The 24,926-nt window shown below is 43.7% G+C and overlaps 2 protein-coding genes across 2 annotated transcripts; one reads left to right on the top strand and one right to left on the bottom strand.

Moving 5' to 3' along the window:
* Positions 1–294: 294 nt before the first annotated feature.
* Positions 295–6,471, bottom strand: ruvbl2 (RuvB-like AAA ATPase 2). The gene is made up of 14 exons (XM_030101733.1): positions 6,425–6,471; positions 3,975–4,029; positions 3,510–3,565; positions 3,141–3,282; positions 2,895–3,024; positions 2,752–2,818; positions 2,508–2,614; positions 2,330–2,423; positions 1,923–2,141; positions 1,730–1,848; positions 1,034–1,153; positions 823–952; positions 602–716; positions 295–320 (listed from the first exon to the last, which is right to left on the bottom strand). The coding sequence occupies exons 2-14, from the start codon at positions 4,027–4,029 to the stop codon at positions 295–297; spliced, it is 1,380 nt and encodes a 459-aa protein (XP_029957593.1). The 5' UTR covers positions 6,425–6,471.
* A 5,488-nt stretch (positions 6,472–11,959) lies between these two features.
* Positions 11,960–24,313, top strand: ftr82 (finTRIM family, member 82). Its single transcript, XM_030100937.1, has 8 exons — positions 11,960–12,222; positions 18,512–19,218; positions 20,577–20,672; positions 20,775–21,008; positions 21,139–21,298; positions 21,394–21,450; positions 21,674–21,739; positions 22,991–24,313. The coding sequence occupies exons 1-8, from the start codon at positions 11,964–11,966 to the stop codon at positions 23,509–23,511; spliced, it is 2,100 nt and encodes a 699-aa protein (XP_029956797.1). The 5' UTR covers positions 11,960–11,963; the 3' UTR covers positions 23,512–24,313.
* Positions 24,314–24,926: the final 613 nt, after the last annotated feature.

Below are 24,926 nucleotides of genomic sequence, written 5' to 3'. Positions count from 1 at the left end.
TCTTTTTTTAAAAATAATCCATGAAATGAAAAGTGAGCAAAAAAGAAAGAACAGTAGGAATAGATATTCCTGCCACAAGGCCTCAACAACGAAACAAAGGGGGTAAATTCACAAGTCAGATTTCAGCGGGAGAGATTTGATGCATCACGGATTTTAAAGGCGAACAGAATAAAACACAGAGGGATTCCGTTAATTTGCTTTTCATCAAACTGAGGTAACGTCCAGTTCTGATCCGACTTCGGCCAGAAGTAACGAGTGACGCCAGAGAAACTCCACACACAGCAGTCTCCTTCATTAAGAGGTGTCCATGGCAGCTGTTTCTAGAAAGAAAACAAGGAGACGTTTGTTTATTTACTCATCTACCATCTAAAAATCCATCTACTTCCACAAGAACTTGTAGTTTTTAATGACCAGCTGGCACAGCAAGGTGGGATATAACACAGTATTGTTCTTTCTGCTGTACTATGAAACTCCGAGGAAACAAATGAAATCTGACACAGCTTTAAGAAGTCTGGTAAATCAATAAAATCCTGACGGTCTGCACTTGAGTTTCAGCGAGTGGAACTGAAGCAGATCAACCGTCACTTGCAGAGAAACTCACGCGTTTCATTAAAGAGGAAGGAATCCTGATACTCCTTCATGTACTGAGAGGATCGGGCCTCGTCCAGGAACAGAGAGTAAACCCTTTTGATGTCCTCCACCTGGACCTCCGTCCCCTGCGGAGACCAAGACACACGAATCACCAACAGAGGCTCCAGAGCAACCGACCGCATTAAGAATCCATCCGACAATCCAGTTTGAGCTTCTCTGCTCGGAGCGCACCTTGCGTTTACGACACACCAGGCCGGCGGTGCTGATCAGCTGGATGGCGTAGCGCAGCGACGTCTCCATGCCGATCCGAGTGAGCACCGTGTGAGCCTCCTCGCTCAGCTCCACGTCCTCCTCCTCGCAGCTGAAAGAGCAACGCTGAGGTTTTACACCCCAATTCTGACTCGGACTGAAACTCGGCGGCAGCCGGAGGCCGCGGGCTCACCGGATCTTCAGGATCTGCCTCGTCTCCTTTTCGGTGTAGGGCGAGGTGGCGATGATGAGCAGACGGTCCAGGAGGTCGATGGGGATGCCGTGAGGACTCTGGTAGTTTGTGCCGCGGATTCTGTGGAGTTCATAAAACAACTGAAAATACTTATCTTTGTAGTTTCTGCTTAAAGAATTTCAAGACACTTTGATCTACGACAAACTGAACGATGACAACCAGGTTTTTACTGTTTTGAAGGACGTTCTCCTGGTATGAAACCCAGGGAAATTAATTCAAATTGCTCTGAAAGAAAGTCATATGAATCAAAGAAAAGCCACATTTATTGGGGGCCAAATATGAGCAGCAGCATCTTCTTCTGTATTGATCTGATCTGTATTGATCACTTTGTATTGGGTTTGGTAAGAAAAGACATGGAGTTGTGCATGTTCTTTCATATATAACAGATAATTTAAAATTGTAAGTAGTAAGCAGTAAGTACAGGCCAAATACTTATGCAAACATTGATGTAACTAGCTTAACCCTTGTGCATGTAATTGTAGTTGCGACCTCAGTTCCTTTCAGGCATCTTCATTATCGATATCGATCGTGAGAATGAATTGATAGTCTCAAGCCGAAGTGAGGAGATGTGAGGAGATGAAGCAGGTGTGTAATCTCGCAGGGCGGATGTCTTCAGTCACTGTGTGTAAAAAGTACCGTGTGATTCCTCTGTTGGTGGCCATGATGAGGACCGGGGACAGGTCGCTCTCCAGGGCCCGGTTGAGGAAGGAGAAACACTCCATGTCCAACATATGAACCTCATCAATAAATAACACCTGGAAGGAAGGACAGAACATTAGAACGCTCACAGACACAGAGAACACAAACACAAACTGGGAGCTGCCCTCACCCCTGGAATGATCTCTGCTTTGCCTTCTTCTCTCCACTCGCACACTTTGGCGTTAATCTGCTCGCGGACTTCAGACTTGATCTCTCCAGTGTCTCCGGAGAAGAGAGCCAGGAAGCCCTGTGTGCGGCTGTTGATGACGTCGATCTCGTGGAGGGACACGGTGTGCACCACCTCCTTCCTCTTCTGCAGCTCTCCCTCTGGACACTGAACAAACTGGGTCTGCAAGATACGGAAAACAACATCGCTTTGCACTCAGACAGGCTCACATCATTTAAACAACTGCGGAAAACATTTCGATGGCTACAAATTAACTTCAGATCAGTGACTTTTACCATTACCTATTATTATCGTTAAAATGTGAGACTGAGGAGTTAAAACTGGAGGATTTTCTTGATGCGGACACACACCTGAGCTCCCATAGCGTCATAGTCTCTGGCTCTGGTGAAGGAGCGGCCCAGCTTACTGATCTTTCCAGTGGCTTTATCGATAGTAATCACATCTCTAAGAAACAGACACACTGTTATGACAACTGCAGTAAAAATTTAACTATTGTGCTAAAATCAACCATAAAATTAACCGACTGACCCAGCTTGAACTTTCTCTTTACTGAGGCTGTCAATCATCTTGTTGCCCAGGTCGTATATCGTCTCCATCTCAGTCGTCTTTAGAGTCAGCTTGCCCACCTTTGCACCCTGGGTAAAAAAAAAGACAACCAATGAATCATGATGATTAGTTAAACGCAGAAATTTCTTTTAATTCTAGTTACTTTCTAATATCACAAGCATTAAATTTAAAAAAAAAAAATTAATGATCAATATGTGTTGCTTACCGTTCCAGTGGCCGGTCTATCAATCTGGATCTCCACCACCTCTCCTTCAATAATCTCTGTCTCCTCTCTGTCAGTTCAAAACAAACAGTGAATGACAAATCCTTTCATAAAACATAAAACAGTAACTGAGTTTGCTCACTCACTTGATCCTCACTCCGATAGCTTTTCTAAAAGCCTGACTGAGCGCCTCGGTCTTGCTCATCTCCAGGGAGAAGATCTCGCTGCCCGCCAGCGCTGTGAAGGGGGTGTCGGGGCCGAGAGACTGGGCGATGCCTGAAATCACAAGACAAGAGTCAAAATGTACACACAGAGGCAGAAACAACTCCAGCCAATCAGATAGACATGAAAAAAACAATGTCCAGTGGTAATCACTCCTGAGGAATCCTCACCCATAGCGATGGCTGTCTTTCCTGTGCCGGGCTGGCCGGCGATCAGAACCGCCCTTCCAGCGATGTGGCCGTCTTTGATCATCTCTAAAATGACGCCAGCAGCTCGACGGGAGGCCAGCTGGCCGACCATCCCCTGAGACACCTGGAGGAGGACGACATGTGTGTGGATTTTAACTCGAAAAATACCAAAGTGTGCACACTTGTCGCTCCAGCATGCTGCGCATGTGTGCAACATTTACGTCAAGTCAACATTTACTTTGTACCAAAATACTTAAGATTATACTAATCAAATAATTCTTTGACATCTTCCTAAAGGTCAGGCGTTAGCGAGGCGAGAAGGTAAACAATAAACTGAAGGTTCATGCTTACCTGTCTTGGCTCCAATGCATCGTCCAGTCCAAGGCCACGTATGTGCGAATGTGCCCCTGGAAACACAACACAACGATGAAGCTAATCACAACAAGGAATCACTTTCATTGACATACATCTCAATCATAACAAAACTATTGCACAACAAGCAAGGAAGGTCAAATGTATCGAAGCTTTAATACTCTTTGTTACACCGTCTTTAAAACATCCCAATCAAGGTAAGTTCTGACAGCGACGAATGTGCCAAATGAACAGACCCTAATCATGTTTCTGTGTACATACATATATGTGTGTGTCTGTTTACAAGCAACAGGTAATGCAGAACAGCTCTGTTTGTCTACCTCACAGGTGCTAACAGAGAGTTGCTCCTTGAGAAAACTTATTTTTTCACAGCAAAAATTCACAACTCATTCATTCATTCTTTTATACTAGTATATCACAGATGAAGTCCAAGCGCAGTCTTACCAATCCTCTCGATCCGTGTGATATCTCGAACCTCTGGAACCTTTGTGCTCGCCATCTACATCATGTCATAATGAGAAAATAGAAAGAGGCAGAATGTAACAATAAGTCAACTCGATTTGGGATTCTACCTGCCCCCCATTCTTTGCCATCTCATTTTGTAGAACTTATTGCTTATCTCACACTACTGGGTAGAAGAGCCATTCTTATGCACTGGAAAGATCCTCACCCACCTACCCACTCTCACTGGATAAGAGATGCGCTTTCATTTATGAATTTGGAAAAAATTAAGTATTCTCTCAGAGGTTCTGCCGATACATTTTGTGAAGTCTGGTTACCCTTTCAACACCATGTCTTGTTGTCACTGACACTGGAACTAACCCCATGACCCGAGATTATGGTTCTCTATCCGTGCCCTGTGTACCCATCTCAGAAAGCACTTGTATATTATGTAAGAACAGTAGTAGTAGCATTTATCACTGCTCTCAATGTAGATTGTTTTTTTTCTTTTGGTTGTTGTAGATGTCTTTTCCTTTTCTTTCTTTCTTTCTTTTTTTTTTTTTTTTGTTACTAGCCACATTTAAGATGTATTTGTTAATATCTGTGGATATATACTTTTTGGTGCAAGCCTCTAACACTTGATACTGATGTTATCCACTTGCTTGTTTTTCTGTTCAAAATCCATAAATAAATCATACATAAAAAAGTCAACAATGCTCAGACAGTTGTGTTTAATTTGTTAACATGTTTGATACTCAATTAAAAAATATATTTCTGAAATAGTAGCGGTATAATATTGCATGTATGGTCTCATAAGTAAGAATTTTATCATACTTTTCCCCAATGGGGAAATCCCTTTACTAAATTGACCCATCGCGGCAGCCACAGTATGACATGCTGGGGAGCTGGTGGGGGCAAAGGTCTTGCTCAGGGGCCTACAGTGCATGTATTTTTGACACACAATGGGAGACTTCAGAACAAAAAAACAACATGAGGGTACACTATAGTACCATCACGTTGTGTGTGACACTGAACTGAAACACACTTTCAGGAAAATTCAACATCATTTGACTTAACAGCACCAGTTACCAGTAACAACCACATACCATCAAATAAAGTAAAAAGGTCTAGATCAATGGTTGGGGAGGAACCACCTGAGATTTTGCAAGAACAGAGTGAGAAACATGCATTTGTTAGTTCCACTGTAGAATATTGTGATTTTCTATTACCAAGGTGCTCAAATAACTGCTTAAAAAGTCTCCAATTGGCTAAAAATGCTGCAGTGAGAGTGCTGATAGAAACTGGCAGAAAAGATCACATCACTCCAATATCAGCTTCACTTCACTTCAGAGTAGAAAAAAATTTAACATCCTTCTTTTAATTTATAAAAATCTTAACCAGACTCCACATTTTCAATAGCTATGTACTCTAATTTCCCCACAGCAGTATACTTGGTTCTCAGACCACTGGCTTACTGGGGGTTCCTCGTTTTCTAAAAGAGGAGGTTGGACAGAGGTTGGCTATCACACTCCTCTCATGTGGAATCAGCTCCAAGTTTCTGTTAGGAAGGCTGGCAGTCTCTATTTCTCTCTTTCGGCAGGAGAACTGGAAGTTCATGGTCTGAGCCTCCATCCATCTGCAGGGAGTTGACTCATGTCTGTTTGCTTATCCTTTCCTTTTCTGCCCTTCTATCCCCTAACCCCGACTGGAACAGCAGAAAGTCTCCGCCTCTGGGCCTGACTCTGCACGTTTCTTCCTGCTTAAAGGGATTTAGTTTAATGCCTTGAAATGACTGCTGCATTAGGCGCTGGAGATAAAATTGAGGCAAGCAATAGAATTAATCAAATATAAAGGTGGACCGCTAGCTCCATATAGTGACAGTGATAAGAAAGACATTAAGAATTAGATCAAACTTAAAATTAGTGGCACTTTTTGTTTCCTTTACAGGTCTCAAGCTGTGATCAGGCATTTCACTTCACACCAGAAAAACCATCAGAGCCAAATACTGTCTAAAACTAAAAGATTAGCTACACAGTTAACGAAAACTCGTCGGTCCTGTCCAGTCGGTTGTCATAGTGACAGCTGAAACGCATGCCACAACACAGCAATAGAATCGCGTTTATATTCCATTATACGCTTTAATTTGTATATTTTACGAGGCGACGAAAGCCTCGAGTGTCAAACAACATATCGTTGCATAAAAGTGTACGTCGGGAGAGATAAATACCATTCCTCGTTGTCTAAACGCAACTACAGTAATGGCTAACGAGCGCTCGTGTTATGCTAGCGCGTAAGCTAGCGCCATTCATTTCAACGTGCTACAAAATCGTAAGAAAGTCCCTTTCGACTGAGTCACGTGAGACCGAACGCACATCATTGTGGATTAAATAACAGCATGCGAAATATAAAGATGTAAATACCCCACAGTATTGCTAAAATGACTTCAAACTCACCTCTGCAGCCACAACGTGAAAATGAGAAAGCGGCGCTTCTTTGTGAGGGTCCGCGGACGAAATGTGTCCGGGTTGAAACACTTCCGGGTTCTTCCTGTTGTTGACTCCCCTCTACAGAGCTGGTGGTAGCATGACAACGAAGGCAAGGAGAAACGCATCACTCAGAAAAATATATGCGTAAAACTCATCATGCTAGTTTAATTTAGAGTCAGCTATTTAGTCTTCGACATTACGGTACGAGGTACATTTGTTTTATTATTATTATTACTTACTCACATCTCAGGTATTTCTACTGTCGTGCGGAAATGATTATCTGGAACCACATTACTAATTGTGCAATTTTAAGCATTTTTGCAAGATTGATAATGTCGTAATTGATTTATTGTTGAAATACATAATGAAAAGTGTTGCGCCAGTGTTTTTACATCGTATCAAACTAATTTGGTTTTAGTAATAAGTCAAGTCTAATATCACTGTAGCCTACCATTTAATCAAATCCTCCAAAAATACATATTTCTAGAATTGTCATATTCCAGAAGTCAAGAGTCAACTGTAGCTCTGTATAGAAAGTTTAAACTTTCCCCAATTTTATGTTTTAATTGTCTGAAAATATGCATAATTATGTCTAAACTCATTAATAATTTAATTCAACAAGACCTTCCAGATACGCTCCACAACTTTTTCCTCTTATCATTCGACAATCACTTCGACCCAAAAAGGAACCTAAAAAGCCTTTATCACTTTGTCATACCTCCAAATTTCTGGACTCTATGGACAATTCATCTAAACTGTTTTTCTCTTGGACTCTCTGTGCTATAATCCTACATTGTCCCCTATCTAAACAGTATTCCACTGATTCTGGGTTGATATGTTGTGACTTTTAACTCCTTTTTTTGTTTTATGTTTTATGAGCTTGTTTTTCCTTGATCCCTTTTTTTTTTTAATTTGTATTTTCATTGCATTAATGTATATTGGTGGAGATGATTTCATATCAGCCCATTGGAGTCAGGATTTATTTCTTCTGATTTGATCTTGTATTTTTAATTTGTGCAACCAAAAGAAAAAAAACACAGGAACATTTTTATACAGTTGTTCATGTAATGTGTCAAAGGACCTGTAATTTATTATTATTATTATTATTATTATTATTATTATTATTAATCTGTAATGTTAGCAAAAGAAAACAAACCTGGACATTTTGAAACAAATTTAGAGAGAGCTATTTGAAATTAAAAGTGTTTTTATGCATAAGCTTTTTCTCAGATGAAGAAAAACTTGAACAGTGCAGACATTTGGCCACCAGAGGAAGACAAGCTCACAAATTATATTCAGGAAATTCTGGAAGCAGCAGTAGTAGCCATCAATGACTGCACACATGATCCTACCACAGTGATCAAACGCAAGGCCTGAGGGCCAAAACCGGTCCAATAGAGGGTTCAGTGTGGCATTCATGACCTTGCATAATGTAAGGAATCCAAATGATGATACAAACTGCATGTTTTCATTCGATTGTGGAACTGTTTTTAGTTATTGTATCCCTGATTGTGTGAAAATATGCACTGAAGGCTGCAGAAATTGTGTGGCCATGAGTGCAACAGGCGTCTGATATGATTAGTCTAGATTTGATTATCATGCCTTATTTTTTCAAATTTTTTCTTTTAATTTTTGTGATAAACAGTTCATTATCAGAATGTAGTGCTGCATTTTTATTCACAAAAACCATGGCCTTATTTGAGAGTAGGTCTGCTCTGATCTAAATAATGTGGTTCCTGAACTGGAATGACTCTGATGCTGTTCACTGCACTGCTGTGTGTCTCTTGGGTGTCTAAGACGAAAATCTTAGATTTCAATGAAAAGTCACAAGGTGTGGCTTTGATTTGTTTTTCTGTCTTTTTTTCTCCATCATACTTGCAATAATCCATCTTCCTGTTTGTATAAATCTGGAGGTCTACTTTCAGGTCAGGCCCGGCAAACTGCAGACAAATTTAATTTCATCAACTTTGACAAAGCTTACCTGCAGACTGTAATCATAAAGGTCTGAGAGAATGTTTCATATCCTTTCTACTGTGTTCTTCCTTCAGGCTTTGGCTCAAGATTCCACAAACCTCCCTCTAGTATCACAGCAGGAGACCTCTGAAAGTGGCCACGTCTATTTACTGGTGTGTATTCATAACTCACCTCAATGAAAATACATTCAAATGAGAATTTTATCACCTTTAATCAAGATCAACTCAAGTGCACATTTTGCAGCTGCTTTTGGAAGCAAGACTAAAGAAATTACATGCAGGAAAACAGTGGGAGTCGTCTTTTGCTACTGTCACGATAAAGATCTCAGAGGTTTCATGGATCATACCTTCATTCAGCACATCAGTAGATGAGTTTCGGTCATGCGTTAACTCGGGTGCCTCTCAGTTACACCTCACCTTTCTCTGTACGACTCGGTCGAGGCATTACAGACCGCTGAGCGATGTGTTTCAGATTGGGAAACTGGGCTCCGGGCAATGTGAAATGTCAATCTGAAAGGTGGTGATAAATCAAACCAGGACCCAGTTTGTGTTTATTGTCAACTATTTATTGATAAAAAAAAATACATAGCTATTATAAAATCACCATTTTTCAATCAGGTACAGCCTTTATTGTTTCACATTATAGTTTAAATGCTAATTGAGTTTCTACACCTAATTTTCATCATCGAGAACAGTTCCCCTGATCCAGACATTTTGTAGTGCAAAAGCAACTATGAATATTTATCAAAAAATTACAACATGATCCCAGACGTGTAATGTTTTCTGTAAATCTACATTAAAATTGTCTTCGTAAATGTTTCTCCCATGTCATTTATTCACAGCTGGATGATGGTGACAGCCGATTCGTACCAAACCCAGAAGCCTGGATAGACCGGTTCACTGAAAGAAGCCTTGAAGCGATGGATGAGATCCATGGTGTCTCCGATGGTGTAGAAGGAGAGGGTTCCCCCGGCGCAGTCCAGGAAGACGCCGATGCGTGAGGAGTACCGCGCGTTGATCTCAAACTGGTCCTTGTTGTGGCGGGCCGAGTAGCTGGAATCTGAGCAGAAGAGGCTCCACGACTTGCGGTTGTAGCCAATGCGGCTGGCGTCCCCGTAGCCGCTCCTCTTGATGCCCTTGTATGTGACGCCGATGGCGGCACCCTCCCCGCTCCATTCGACCTCCCAGTAGTAGGCGCCTCCAGAAAGGGGCTCCTTACACAGGACCTGAGGCAGGGAGTCGAATCGAGCGCTACTTTCATTGTAGCCCTGGGGGTCTCGCTTCAGGGTGGCTTTCCTGTTGCTTCGGGACAAGTAGAGCTGTCTGTAGGCTGTGTTAGGGTCCATGGTGAGCTGGCAAGCATCTGGAACAGAACACAAAGTTAATATTCACTGAGATGTCTCACAACAACAACTATAAACCACCAGACTAAGAAGTCAAAATGACAGGACGTGTCTACTTATGGAGCTGAAGCAACGCACAGGCATGCTGAAGTGCAGTTTTTGTTTGGTGAAAGTAACCAAGCAGCATTTAGAAGTCACTACAGACCGGCATGTCCGCCTCTCATGGTATTAACATGAGATCATGAGGGCGGGGTCATGCACAGGGGTGTGTGAATGACACTATTGTCCATTAAGTTCACTCATAATGCTTGAGAAGATAATTACGGTGAAGGTAGCACGGCCGAACCAAGAATGGGCAAGTTTGCTGCCATGTGAGACCCGCCCAAAGAGTCCCAAACCAAAAAATGATGCAAACCTGTTCTAGATCCACAGACCAGCCCCAAATCCAGGTCTCTACACAGCTCAGTCTTGTTACATGCTTTTCAAAAGTCAGTTTACACCATGATTCATATGTTCAGAACCAAAGCCACTGACTTAAAGCATCTAACCTGAGACGCTTTGGTTAAAGCACCCTTCACCAGCTGCAAGATCCCGCAGTGTAGCAGATTGGAATCGGCATTTTTAGCTCTGTTATGGCGTTTCACTGACTTGTGCAGCAAAATGGCTTGAAGGGAAAGTGAGAGACCCTCTGGCTGGGCACATAGGAATCGGAGCAATCACAAGGGTTAGAAGTCACCTGCCTGCTGTGTACCTCCACAGGTCACAGTTGGTGGGCGACCCGGTAGCCTCGGCTAGATCTGCCCGGCCTTTTATCTGGAATGCCAGAGGTATCGTCACTGTTTGTGGCCCACAATCACCGTGCCCCTTCTCCACCAACTTGAAAGACCATGTCTTGCTTTAGAAAGCAAAAAAATCCCAAGTATTTATTCTGAAACCTTTAACAATAAAAACAGGCAGAGATTTTTTTCTTTTCTTTTTGTTTTTTTTTTGGAGGGGGAGGGTCATCCTAATGCAAAATTGTGTTTGTTTTCTTCCCATCTCATCGACTAGTGAAAACTGAACCTCAGAAGAAAAAAAAAAAAACAAGGTGGAAGCAAATTAACTGCAACGCCAGTGAAAATCACAAAGTGCGAGGTAGCTAAAAGAAATCAGTGAGTCAGACTCTGAGCAGTAGTTACTAAAAATTAGATGTTGTGGTCAGCCACAGGGTCTGACAGAGAACCTCATCAGCAGGTAATTTGCCTCGAGCCGAGGATTGAGTGGAAAGAGCGGTGAAGTGTATCAGTGGAGCAGGAACTCACATCTCAGGAAATCGTCTCTGTACTGAGGCTCCTGGACGGCCACGGGCCTGTACATGGGAGCTTCATCACCTGTGGGAGCAAACGGGCACATTTTAAATGTCATATCATATCAGAATTGAAGATGTTCTTGTATTATTATTATCATTGGCCTCAGGCACCCCAATTATTAATGTAGTTGCCCTGAACTCTAACAAGAACAGGCAAACCTACTGGTTTTCAGTTGAGTGAGTTAGTGTAACCTCACCAGCAGGTCAGCATTCCTGGCCAAAGCAAACATTTGACTACGGTACAGCTGGGTGACCTCAGGATAGCCTCTAATGGCCCAACATCAAACGCGATTGCACAAAGCTCTTTTGATAACAAAGGAAACAGTCAGACTGACTGTTCCTGTTCAAAACTTTCACATTGAATCAATACAGTTCCTTAAAAACCCAAAACAGAAAAATATAGATTTTGATGTTTTCACATGTAGAAAGAGTAGGTTTATAATAAAACTCACTTTTAGTTGATTTTCTCTTTTTGTTGTCATCCAGCTCGCAGAACGTCATTTTATTCACTGAGGGGAAAGGAAAAAGCAGAGAAAGTGAAGATGATATTGTACAAATATGGTCCTGTTGCAGTCTTGTCGCCGACGCCAATCCCACCTGTCTTCGCCGCATTCACCAGTACATCGTTGCTGAATTCATTGAGGTGCTGCTTCATCTCGGAGACGGCCTTATTCACAGGGTCAAAGGTGAAGTACGAGTTGATGTTCACTGAGGGCAGCTCCTCGTTCTCCGTCTGTGCGATCACTGTCTGGTAGTTCTAACGGTGAAAACGGGAAACTCTGTTAAGCTTCAGAAGAAAACAAAGACTCGCCTTGAGTTTCCCCGCTTTTCGGGTTACCTGGATGAAGAGGATGTGGTCCTCGGTGCGGGACAGCTGCGTGATCTCGTTGTCCCTCCGCTTCAGGTCGGCGATCTCGTGGTTCAGGCGCTCCATGTGGCTCTCGGCGTTGTTGAGGGCCGCCCTCTTGTTGGTGGATATCAGCTTGGCCATCTCCTGCTGCATCCTCTCGATGGCGCGCATCATGTCGCCGAACATCTTCTCGCATTCCTGCATGGCTCTCTGGGCTGAACTCTGCACGGGACGCACGGAGGAGGGGGAAGGTAGGTCATGGCTTCACGCCGTCAATCAATGTCACACCGGTTTAACCAAAAGGCGCTGCTGTCACTCCTCTCAGAAGGAATGTCGTTTGGTGGATGAGAGTTTTCCGTTCGATTCATACTGGTTAGTCTGGTATCTGGAAGCTGGACGGGAGATGGCGAAACTCACCCTGAGTGACTCCACTGCCTGTTTTAGCTCTTCCATCTGCTTCATGCGGTCATGAATCTTCTCCTGGATCTCGGCCTGGGTGGCGCCCAGCCGTTGCTACGAAGAAAATACACACACGCCACTGATTACTATGAGTCCACACTTCCACATTCTAAGTTAAAAAAAAAGAAAGGACTCAAAAGGCTACTGTTATTCAGTGCTTAGAAGCACTTTCTTGCTATGTGAAACTCTGATTGCTATAGAAACCATTTCTGGCGTTGCTTTATGACAAAGTTTAAACTACTCTTTCATGCATTACTTGCTCCTTTGTTCCAGGAGCAGTGAAGCGTTTCATGTACAACATTGGTTCCTCCAACTATTCATCTATATTTAACAGTACTGCGTCTGTAGTGAAGCCAGCCGCGGCGCGAACACCTGCAGGAAGAGTTTGAGTAAACTCACCTGCTCCTCGGCTCTCTCCTGCTCGGCAGACACCATGTCGTGACCCTTATGCTCCTTCACTGTGCACAGCACGCAGATACACATCTGGTCGGTGCGGCAGAACAGCTCCAGGCCTTTCTGGTGCTGCGGGCAGATCTCCCGGTCCAGGTGGCCGATCTCATCCACCAGCTTGTGCCTTTTGAACGTGGCCGACTCGTAGTGAGGCTTGAGGTGCTTCTCGCAGTACGAGGCCAGACACATCAGGCAGCTCTTCACGGCTTTGTTCTTCTTGCCGACGCAGATGTCGCAGCCCACGTCCTGCGGCCCCGCGTAGTTGTAGTCGGGGGACGGCGGCGGCGGCGGGAAGGCTTCGGAGTTGCGTTGGAGGGTGGAGTTGTGCTGGTGGGTCGCGTTGTGCTGGTGGATGGAGTTGTGCTGGTGGATGGAGTTGTGCTGGTGGGTTGAGTTGTGCTGGTGGACGGAGTTGCTGTGCCGGGAGCTCCCCATGCGCCTGGGAGTCGGCCTCTTGCCGTAGGAGACCCTGCACTCGGGGCAGATGTACGAGCCCGTGTGGTCAGCATGGTCCCAGTACGTCTTCAGGCAGACGGAGCAGAAGATGTGGCCGCACGGGATGGACACGGGTTCCCTGAGGTACTCCTTACACAGGTAGCAGTCTTCCTGGTCAGACATGGTCACCACTCGACCCCGGACTCTGAAATTCAGCGACGACGCGGACAGGGCAGGTAGTGGCTTGTTTGAGCACAGTGGCAAAGTGATCCTCCAGGTGCTACGGGAGCATGTTATATAGAGTAAACAGAGAGGGAGGCTAAACTGGTTAAGCCGAAACCAGTAAAACAAGGGCGGGGTATGAGAAGGACACAGTGAACGCTGCCATCTGTTACAGAATACACAGAGAATGAAAGAAATGTGTGATCTACAGATAGGTATTTGTATCGTGTGCATGGATGTCCATCACATTTCTGCCATGTCATTTTGATGTCACGAAAATAAAAACAGAAACTAAGATTTGGATTTTATCCAGGTTTGTGATCAATGTGGTGAAATCGGAGCTTTAAAACATGAAATGCCGAACATTTTCATGGCGTTTGGGTTGAGGAGATCAGCGTATTGGTAAAACATTTAAAGGAAACTGAATGAAACCACAGGTGTGTCACACTCCACTGATGAGTGTTAGAGATCGCCCAGAGACAAACTGCTCCCTAATGCAGATTAGTTTTTGACTGCTGTGAGTCAATCTCATCTTAATACCACCTAACGCACTATTTTTCATTATTGAACAATGTAATTGGATGTTTTTTGTTTTCTTTGGCTGAGTTTAGTTGGTCTGGTCTTCTTGCTCCACAGATATGTTAACCTTCACCTCACCTGTGACCAGTTAATGATCAACTCCTTCTACTTTGCATTTCATTACCCCTGATTTCCTGTGACAGGATGCCCACGGTTCCTATACATTAACACCGGGAATGTAGTCCTGTGGCTGAAAGTTCAACTAGGGGGGAAGAAGAAAAAAGAAACTGTCTCAAATGAAAAATGTTTGCTTTTGAAACCCAACAAAATCATACAATCTTTCCTCTTTCTAGCTAGAAACTGCCCTCTGTATATTTCATCTTCCAGCGAACACACCTCCCAGCCAAGACGGAGTTTCAGGGCTGTTGAAATGGAGATAGGAATGCAACTACACTTGATAGCCCAGATAACAGGAGGCCTGAGAAAGCCTGCCTAAAAGATTCCATTGTGCTAGAGCCAGCAGGGCCCAACCAGAGCACCAGGCATCGTAGGGTCTGTTGTCTGTCAACAACAGTAACTACAGCTGACATGCAAGACTAAATGTAGCGTCTTATTTGACTGAAAAAAAATCTCCCCTCACCTCACACTCCTCGCTGCAAAGCATGCAACGTTCAAAAATCGCAAAAAATCAAGTGAATAAAGCATGGTGGCACAGCAGTGGAGCGGTTTTCACTAAACAAGACGTTTCCTGGTTTGATCCTGCAGAGACATCCGGGGTCAAGTTTGCAGGTCTGCATGAGTTTTTCTGCAAATACTTCCTCCCATGACACAAAGGCAGGGTTTAGTTTCCAGCTGGTAAATTGGTTGGAATTATACGTGCGTGCACGAGTTACTGTGTTGTGTCTGTACCTGAGATTGTTACACTGTGCATGGCTTTGCAGCACCGCTACTTTTCATTTTCGGCATCACTGATTTTTCGTGTTGGATCTCGATGTTGCATTTGCAGAGTTCAAGGTCTTTATTTTAATTTTTTCACATGTTACAAATGTAGCTTTTTTTTAAAAAAAAAAATTTAATTTACAGTTTTGTTAAAAATCCAACATTTTCTTTGCAGTTTTTACATTTTTCTTGGTGGATTCATAGATCAGATTGGATCCTCTTGCGGGCCGACTTTGGCCCATGAGCCTTATGTTTGACACCACTGCACTAGTAGGGCAAGTGAGGATAAAAACAGGTCTTTTAAAACTGGCATTGTTGTATTTAAAGAAAAATATGAGTGACGACTGTGGTTTTCTTAAAATATGAAATTATTTAGTCCTGAAGCAGTTGTAAATCATTGTCGGCAAAATTTTAAGCAATTTTATAAACAAGTGGCACACCACTTCATTTTAAGTGACTAAAAACTGTTTATCCCAGGCTATTAAAAGAAGAGAGGTATGTTGTGAACCTATTACAAAGTTTATACGAAGTCTTACAAAGTTTTAAAATTGTATAGTTTTTTTTTTTTTCATTTACTTGTTTACTTCGACACATGACAACGAAGTGCAATGAATATAGGGAATATAAGGAAATAGCCAACAAAATTTAAGTTGGCCCTTTTAGAAAAATGAGTAGGAAGGATTGTGCACTTCTTTGATCTTGTGCAGTTTCTTTCCAGTGTCAATTTGTCTAAAGAATAGTGAATTACATTTTCAAAGTCACTGTGAGAACTTCAGGGATTAAAATCAAATAACTGACAAAATTATCCCTGTCAATGGCTTCAACGTTCTCAAATTAAAAACATGAAAGTGAAATAGCTTTGAGTGTCAAAACAGGAAAAAAAAAGGAAAAAGAAAGAGCTAAAAGACTCATCTCAGTGCTGCACGGAAACTTTAACTTTTTTTCTTCTTTTTTTTTTTTTAAATCAGAGTATTTGCATTAGTTGTGATTTATTTTCCTTTTAGATGTCAGAATGAACTGAGGAGCTACTGACCTGCTGCCTGCACCAACACACCTGATCCAAATGAGCAGCTCATTATCGCCAAGATAACAACACACTCATTTAAATCCGGTGTGTGAGAGCAGCCGTAAAACACCGGATTAGACAAACAGTCGACACACATTTACGCACAGGTATTACATAACCTCACAGCGAGTTTCACTCAAACATAGTAAACATTATCTTAGACTCAACGTTAGTACACAGTCATTGTTTGACAGAAACTGAAGGATTTGAGATGGATATGTTTTTAAAATTACATTTAGCCTATATTTAGCCACCATCAAAATTTACTTCTACCAAGATTGAAATTCAAAAACAAAAAAAAAAGTGTTTTTTTTTTTTTTTATGAGGGAGAAAACCCCTGCAGCCCACCTCTGCCTCTCCACTGGACACTCACGATTTGACCTTTTCTTCAGCACACAATTCTATTCTGTTCTACCAAAGAATGTGTTTCATAACAGGCAGAAATATGACAGGAAGCCAGATCAAATGGACATGTCACCGGTTCACCGGCTCCGTGTGACCCGCGCTCTGCTCACACGAGCGTGTCCCGTATCCAGCAAGCTTCTCCTGAGCTCCGCCGTTTATGACCACGAGAGACTGAAACTGCAAGTTATTTCAACAGATAATAAACTCTGTCACTTGGTTTTTTTCACTGATACCGCCCCAAATTGAAAGTTACAATGCACATTTGCTTCACAGCCTTTTTTCACCCCCTGTAAGTTTTCTGTCCACTGCCGTCCTCGCTGCTTTCCCGTTGCACATTTCATTAAGATGGCGTCGTCTTCCTGTTTTCATTACACTGGCGGTGAAGTGGCTCCCTGTTCCCTTTGATCAAAAAGCCATTTGTGTGGGCCTGCACTCGCCTGGCTGGGAGAGAGCGCGCTCGCTCGCTGCACCTTAATGAAGATTGACCCTTCACCTTCTGCCTGGGCTGGGCTTCAGATGACGGTGCAGTTTCTGTCTGCTCAGTCCTGTAATCAGCACGCTCCTCTGTAACCAGACATATTATTAAATCTTGCACAAGCGTGCTGTATGCTCAACATTACCACTCTTCATCCTCGCTTAATGCTTTTCAAACACATGCAATGATGTGATTTATTTATTTTTTTTCCCATTTCACATGAATCTCAATCAGATGTTGCATCTTCCCCACAGGCGGCGGTGCTGTCCACAAACAGGCCGTTAATCTGAGCGCTTACTTCACTGTGGAGGAAGGAAGGAAAGAAAAACTTGCTTATCAGAAACCTGACCAAATATGGAGAGGTGAAACTACCTCGTGCATGAAGTAATGCAAGATATCAGGTCAAGGTGGAGCGCGCCCTCCGAAATGCACTTTTCTGTACAATTCCAGATCTGCAAAAATGCAGAGAAAATCTCATTTCAAAATGCATTTTTCACACTAGAGGCTGTAATGTCGTGCAGGAAACTGAAAAATGCCATGAATGCGAGGTTGGTGTTCGTGGTCGCCGGCAGTGGCGCCTAATTGAAATGCTAATGAGAGACCGTGATGTCAGCGGACACTCGACGCTCCAGAGAAACTCGGGGTCTCCTCTTTTCTTTTTTCTTCTTCCTTTGGCGCGTTTTAAATAACAATACGTGAGCTAACCGTGAGGGCGGCATTTCACGGCTTGGAAAAAAAAAAAAAAACTGTGCCGCCTGAATGAAGCGTCACACAAGCGCGAGAGGCATCCACGCGACGTGCTGGCAGGAACGCCGCGTTTGTGCCGGCGCATTCATTCCTGTTTGTTTCCGATTGTTGTGTGTCTGCTGCGCGAGTACGTACAGTCCGCACACACACACACACACACACACAGTGTGGCCACGACTGTGACGAGCTGCCTCTGGAAGTGGGCAGACTGGTCAGACTGGTCGCAGTGCAAACGCTCCTGGACCAACCACCTGCAGCAAGTTCAACTCGCAAACATGTTTGTGGCGCTTCGGAGGAAAAAAGTGTTCGCCGTTCCTCCGAAACTCCGTTCAAACTGCGAATGTCTCTCTGTTTGTTTATTGGGTGGTCCCTTAAATTCCTACACTACCTTAGGCTGCATTTGTGTTTGCCGGACTACAACCGGTTTAAGACAATGGCGATTCTGTCCGACAACAATAGGTGGAAATACAGCTGCCAAGAAGTGTGTGCGCAACACATCCACAGATGAGCCACATGAGAAGAAGAATTTAAGAGGAAAGGAAACTGCAGGGAAAATGGAATTTTTTTCCTCTCTCTCTCTCTCTCTCTCTCACTCTCTTTCTTTTGGACTCCTTTTGTTTTTCAGATTTCATTCATTCTGTTTCTTCCACTCTGCGCCCTGTGCTCTGCTGTCTGCCCGCCTCCTCTCTCTCTCTCCTTGCTCAACCTGCTTATCTGAACTGGGCAGGGCTCGATACACTCACAGCGCAGGGGGAGGGCCTTGTCTGCTTTCAATCAATAACCTCTGGAATTCAGAAATACAAGTAGGTCCTGTCTCTGGCAGGCTGTACCACACTCTGGAGGGCGGGCTCCCGGTCGCACTCGGCAAAGCCTCTATCTGCTCGTGACGCCGCGTCCTGCCTGTTTCTGCCGGTCTGCCTGTGCTCTCAGATCATCACAATGGCTGATCAAAGCTCTCCAGACTACTTCAACTGCTCGCTGTGCTTGAACCTGCTGAGGGACCCCGTGGCGATCCCCTGCGGCCACAGCTTCTGCATGGACTGCATCAGCGGCTACTGGAACGAGGCCGACTACACAGGGATTTACATTTGTCCTCAGTGTAAGATCACGTTCACCCAGAGGCCAGTGCTGCGTCCCAACGCCACGCTCAGCATGGTGGCGGAGAAGATCAAGAAGAGCGGGCTCAACCTGACCCTCAACTCGTCCCAGGGGAACGTCTACGCCGGGCCCAGCGACGTGCCCTGCGACTTCTGCACCGGGAAGAAGCTGAAGGCTGTGAAGTCGTGTCTGAACTGTCTGGCGTCCTACTGCGACAAGCACCTGAAGCCGCACTACGAGTCAGCCACGTTCAAACGGCACAAGCTGGTGGACGAGTTAGGAAACCTGGACAGGAAGATCTGCCCACAGCACCAGAAGTCCCTGGAGCTCTTCTGCCGGACAGACCAGATGTGCATTTGCGCGATCTGCACTGTCAGTGAACACAGGGGCCACGACATTGTGTCTGCAGAGGCTGAGAGGGGTGAGAAGCAGGTAAGAAATCCTCCTCTCTCTCTCTCTCTCTCTCGCTCAGGAAACACATTGTTCATGAGAATCAGTTAAAAGTCAAACTAACTGAAAGTTTCCATCAGACGTTTGGCCTTTGGAGAAATTTGAGCAAAAGCAAACAGGGTGTTTTTTTTTTTCCCCCCAACTCCCGGCCCCGGCACTACGACTGACGGTTGTACTTTGACCCATTTGACCAACGCTATCAGCTACCCTGGCAGGCAGTCACCGCCGCCAAAACAAATCCGGCTCTCTGATTAGCTGCCTGGAGACCGGGGAGGGGGGGTGGGGGGCGTTCCTTCCACTTATCACCACTGGGAGAGGAAAAGCTTTCCAGAGAATGTGGCGATCCAGCTGTGGGATAAATACACAGAAACTGGAGCTTTTCCTCTGCACCATCCATTCCCACCTGTGGGAGCGGATCTGCAGCGACGCAGGAATGTCAGGGAGTGAAGGCGCTCGACACCTCCGAGCAGCCGCCGCGCTCACATGACTCACCGATGACACTGCCTGCTCAACAATGCAGGGGAGATAAGAGGGACACAGATAGGGTGAGGCTGATCTTCCAGCAGGGATGTTTCATTTTTATGGCTGTCCAGAATCTAAAAAAAAAAAAAAAAAAAACAAGAAATCCAAACTGGGATGAAGCAATAATTCATGCTACTGTGGATCTTTCTGCAACATTTAGGTAGTCTGGTTTCCTTCATCTTGAGATTTACAACCTGGGTCTCACACATCTCACACATCTCCCTCCATCTCCCGCTTTCTCCCCAACACACACCCCCCTTCCCACACACACACACACACACACACACACACACACACACACACACACACACACACACACACACTCTCCCCCTCACTAGATTCCCCACATTCCTCAAGCTTATCTTGAAGAATGGGTTGGTGGGCTTGAGTAAAAGCTGAATTAGACGCTCTTCTATTCTGCATGTCAGCACTGTGTGCACCTTGAAACATCTCTTTAAAAGTCAGGCACTGGTACATTCACATTCCTGACATGGCCAAAATTCCTCTCCAGATTTCGCCCCCCCTCAATCTACCCCTGAGATAAAAGCAGGCTGTATTAAGAAGACTCTTTGAGTGGCGTTTATTAGGCATGCCGAAGGGCCTCCTGAGATATTCCTTGATGAGAAAGAATGTTTTGAACTGATTCAACAAATTTGAAGCTTTGTATGATGTACAATAAGAGGTGAATGTGATTTAATGCTGTTGGCATAATAAATTAAAGAGAACCAGCAGACATGCCAGCATGGGAGGGAGTGCATAGAGAATAAATGGTTCTGTAACTCTGCTATTTTGTTTTGTTTTTTTTTTATTTCCTGAAGAAACTTTTGGGAATTTCCCAAGCTGAGATTAGACAAAAATGCCAGGAAAGAGTGAAAGAGCTGGAAGAGCTCAAGACTGCTGTGGATTCTCTCAAAGTAAGTGGGGATTATTTTCATACCTCGGCTCATTTACAGTGGAAAAGATAAGAAATCTGTCAGAGATGGAGCCAAGTCGACAGCGCGTGTTTTTCTGTGCAGAACTCAGCCCAGAGAGCCATGGTGGAGAGCCAGAAGATGTTCGAGGACATGATCCGCTCCATCGAGAGGATGAGGTCGGAGGTGACCAAGCTGATCGGCATCAACGAGAAGGCGGCTTTCAACCAGGCCGAGGCTTTGATCGAGCGCCTGGAACAGGAGATCGACGAGCTGAAGAAGAAGGAGTCCGGCCTGAAGCAGCTCTACAGCACCGAGGACCACATCCACTTCCTGCAGGTAACATCACAGCGATGAATAATTCACAGCTTTTTAAAAACGCTGAATCCATACTGCTTTCTTAGAGCCAATCGCACACAGTTTAACAGCTCAAATCTCATTCATCATCCTCCTTTTTTCCCCCCACCAGAACTTCCACTACCTCTGCACCCCCACCGACGACGGCTTCATACCCAGGGTGACCGTGAACCCCGACTTCTCGTTCGGGGCCGTCAGGAAAGCCGTGGCCGAGATTAAGGAGCGCCTGGAGGAGTTCGGCAGAGAAGAGCTGCTCAAGATCTCCAAGTCAGGTCAGATCCCGGCAGCCGAAACGCCACACTGACGAATACCAGGCAGGAAGCAGCTGAGAGCTGAAGCATGACTGTGAATGTGTGCCGTTTGACAGTGAACGAGGTGCCGGTCTACACCACGGAGAGCCGCACGCTGGACAGGAGGAACAGAGGTGAGTCACGTCCTATAGCTGCGCGAGCGACGCCTCACAGGTTAATTATTGTTTAGGTCGACGTCGCGTTTGGAGTAAATTGTCGGAGAAGAACCGCAGAGCAGCTGCATCATATACTCCTCGGTCGAAAACACAGCAGAGTCACACCAACACAAGAATTACAGGCATTTGTGGGGGTGGATTCAGTTCACCTTGACCTAACACGCCGTGTCTTTGTGTGCAGGCAAAGAGATAACGGTGGACAGCGCTACTCCTCCAGAGCCCAAGAGCCGGGCCGACTTCGTCAAATGTGAGTGGGACGTTTCTCCCGTGCAAATAACTCAGTACTTTAACCCAGAAACTGCATTTAGGTTCATTTATGTGTGATATGGATCAGTAGATTTCAGTTAAAACAAAACAGATATTGGCTACAAAAATACTGATCACAACATTTGAATTTGATTTCATTTCTAAGACCTTCATCAGTTTCTCTTTTCCTCTCTGGGTATGTTTAAAAAGTTTTTTTTTTTTTTTTTCCACAAACCTTTTTTTACATGTTTCGACCAAATATCCCCATCTTCATCAGAAATGTTTTAAATAGAAATGTTTTAAACATTTCTCACCTGAAAAGGAGAAAACAGAGAATTCTTACAAACAAGCCAAAGACACAACGAACCTAATTTTGATTTAAGTAACTGTTTCAACTGTAACTAATGTGGGTGAAATTCTTGAAAGGATATTCAGAATTTGTCACTTCCGCTCCTTTTTTTTCAATTAATACTGACTTTGTGGATCTGTATTCCAACAAATACAGTAATACTATTTTTGGTATTTCAAAGGACGTTCAACATTGACAAAACAGTGATTTTTGTTCTAGTAACATAAAAATATGTTTCCTCTTAAAAAAATAAAATGTAAGAATGTTACCTGATGATTTAAATCAAGTTGTGAAATATGTGTGTGTATATATGTGTGTGTGTGTGTGTGTGTGTGTGTGTGTGTGCATGTATATATATATATATATATATATATATATATATATATATATATATATATATATATATATATATATATATATATATATTCTACATAAACTGAAATATTGTAATGTCAGCTAGGAAATCATTTAGCTAGTCGAGATTTAAGGTAAGTTTATTTCTACAGCAAAACTCAGAAACAAGAAAATTCATAGTCCTTTAAGGGAAATCAAGGAAATACGAATAAACAAAGAGATTAAGAATCTTAATCTTAAGTGATCAACATTAAAACAAGGTGACTGAGAAAAGATTAAAGGTTTTTAAAAAACTAAAATCTATTGTTTATTGGAAAGCAACAATAAACCTTTTAGTTCATATGATCTGAATGTAGAAATAACTGAAAATAGAATTAACTTTTCAATTATAGATCTGCAATAATGTAAAAATAAGCTCTTTGGGTGCATTTCACTGATAATACTTGGTGATTTTCCCGCCGTTCTTGCAGATATGCATGCTTTTCTTCCTTCCAGTATTGCTGAAGTGTATGTGTAACAATCTAAAAGTGATTAAACCTCCTCCTGCAGACTTCTGCCAGCTGAAGATGGACCCCAGCACAGCCTACAAGGAGCTGTACATCTCCGAGAGCAGCAGGAAGGTGACCCGCACCAGGGACCTGCAGCCGTACGGCGACAACCCGGAGCGGTTCGACAGCTTCGCCCAGGTCCTGTGCCGGGAGGCGCTGTCCGGCGGCCGCTACTACTGGGAGATCGAGTGGAACGGGGAGTTCTCGGTGGGCGTGGCCTACAGGAGCATCAGCAGGAAGGGCAAAGGCTCGCTGTGTCTGCTGGGCTACAACGACAAGTCCTGGAGCCTCCTGTGCTCCGACTCGGGCTACTCCGCCTGGCACAACCGCGTGGATAAGGCCGTGAGCGGCCCCCACTCCCCCCGGATAGGCGTGTACCTGGACCACACGGCGGGCGTGCTGGCCTTCTACAGCATAGGGAACACCATGACCCTCCTGCACCGGTTCGAGACCACGTTCGTGGAGCCGCTCTACCCGGGGTTCGGAGTGGGAACCTCGGTCAAGATCTGCAACATCAAGTGATGGCCGACCCTTCCACTCACATCTGAACCGATTGTCAACTTATGCTTCTGGAATATATATTTTTGCAATTCTAAAACTGAACCAAACCACACTGTTAATGTACTTATTGCTTATTTTTTTTTAAAGAAAAATGCTCCTTCCAAATATGTACATACTTGTTTTTTTAACTTTACACATCACAGACTGTATTAAGTTTTGAATTCTGTCAAATTTCATTTTCACCATAGATTTTTTTTTTTAGGATTATTTGAAACACAATATTACTGCATAATCACTCAATCACGATATGAAGAAAAGTGTTATCCCTGTTAGCGTCTAGATGATTATATAACGCGTCGTTATGTGGGAGAGGAGCTCCGATTAAACACTGATACTTTTTAGATTTACCCCAGAGTATTATTTCATAACATCCCGGGTATGTAGGAGTCATGATGTGTGTATGTTGCACTTGTGGGAAAAGTAATAAATTCATCAGTCGTCATGTTTGCTCATCAGTAGGTATTATTATCATTATTATTATCATTATTATTATTATTATTATTGTTCGTACATGAAAAATTTCATTGTCATTTCATTTGTTTATCAGACAGCTATCATGTATCAGAGGCTGAAAGTCCCTGCAGTTTTTGTTTGTTGTTTTTGTTTTTTTGTTTTTCCACTTGAACTAACCCTTATTTAATTGTGTGTTCGTAGATAATGGACGGCCACAGTGTAATTCCAACACAGAAAAAAAAAAAAAAAAAAAAAAACTTTTTTGTACCTAAATTACTCACTTACAGTTCAAAATAAAGAACTAAATGAATAAAGAAAGTTGAGTCATTGAATGTAACTGTTTTTTTGTTTTTTTTTTTAACAAAGTGGACTGAGATGCTACAGAAGTGACCGATCAGGAACACTGAACAGGTCCTCAGCTGGAATGTGAAGCAGCTCAGCCAGAACACCTGTTTATGCACAAAGTTACAGTATGAGCAGTGGAACAGTGAGGGCTCTTTACCCTCTGCAGACAGCGCCCCCTGCTGCTGAGTAGTAATAATTCGTTCAGTTCAGAAAACTTTGTCCAGCAAGGAGTAATTCATTCACAGCCTTTTAAAGTGCCTCACATTCCTGCACACACTCAGTCCATTGCACAACTCAAATAAGCAACAATCAAATCAATAAACTCAATCTGTCGAAAAAAAGCAATCTACATTTTACATATGGGGCAGAGGGCAAGATAAAAAGCATGATGCAGACCATGCCGTTGTATTTCACTGGACACAATAAATCACGGTTTGCTGCAAGACAACCAGTATGTTCACATTTTTTGAGCCTTACATAAAGATAGATGGTTCACTCTGAAACAGATGCAATACTCCTGAAGATGCCGTCATCCTCTATAACTGCACTTTGTATCTTCTCTCAATTCTGTGGCATTG

This window comes from Salarias fasciatus, chromosome 10 (assembly GCF_902148845.1).
Source record: "Salarias fasciatus chromosome 10, fSalaFa1.1, whole genome shotgun sequence".
NCBI classification, from domain to species: Eukaryota; Metazoa; Chordata; class Actinopteri; order Blenniiformes; family Blenniidae; genus Salarias; species Salarias fasciatus.
Note: the sequence above shows the minus strand (reverse complement) of the source record. Positions and strands in the feature narration are given on the sequence as shown.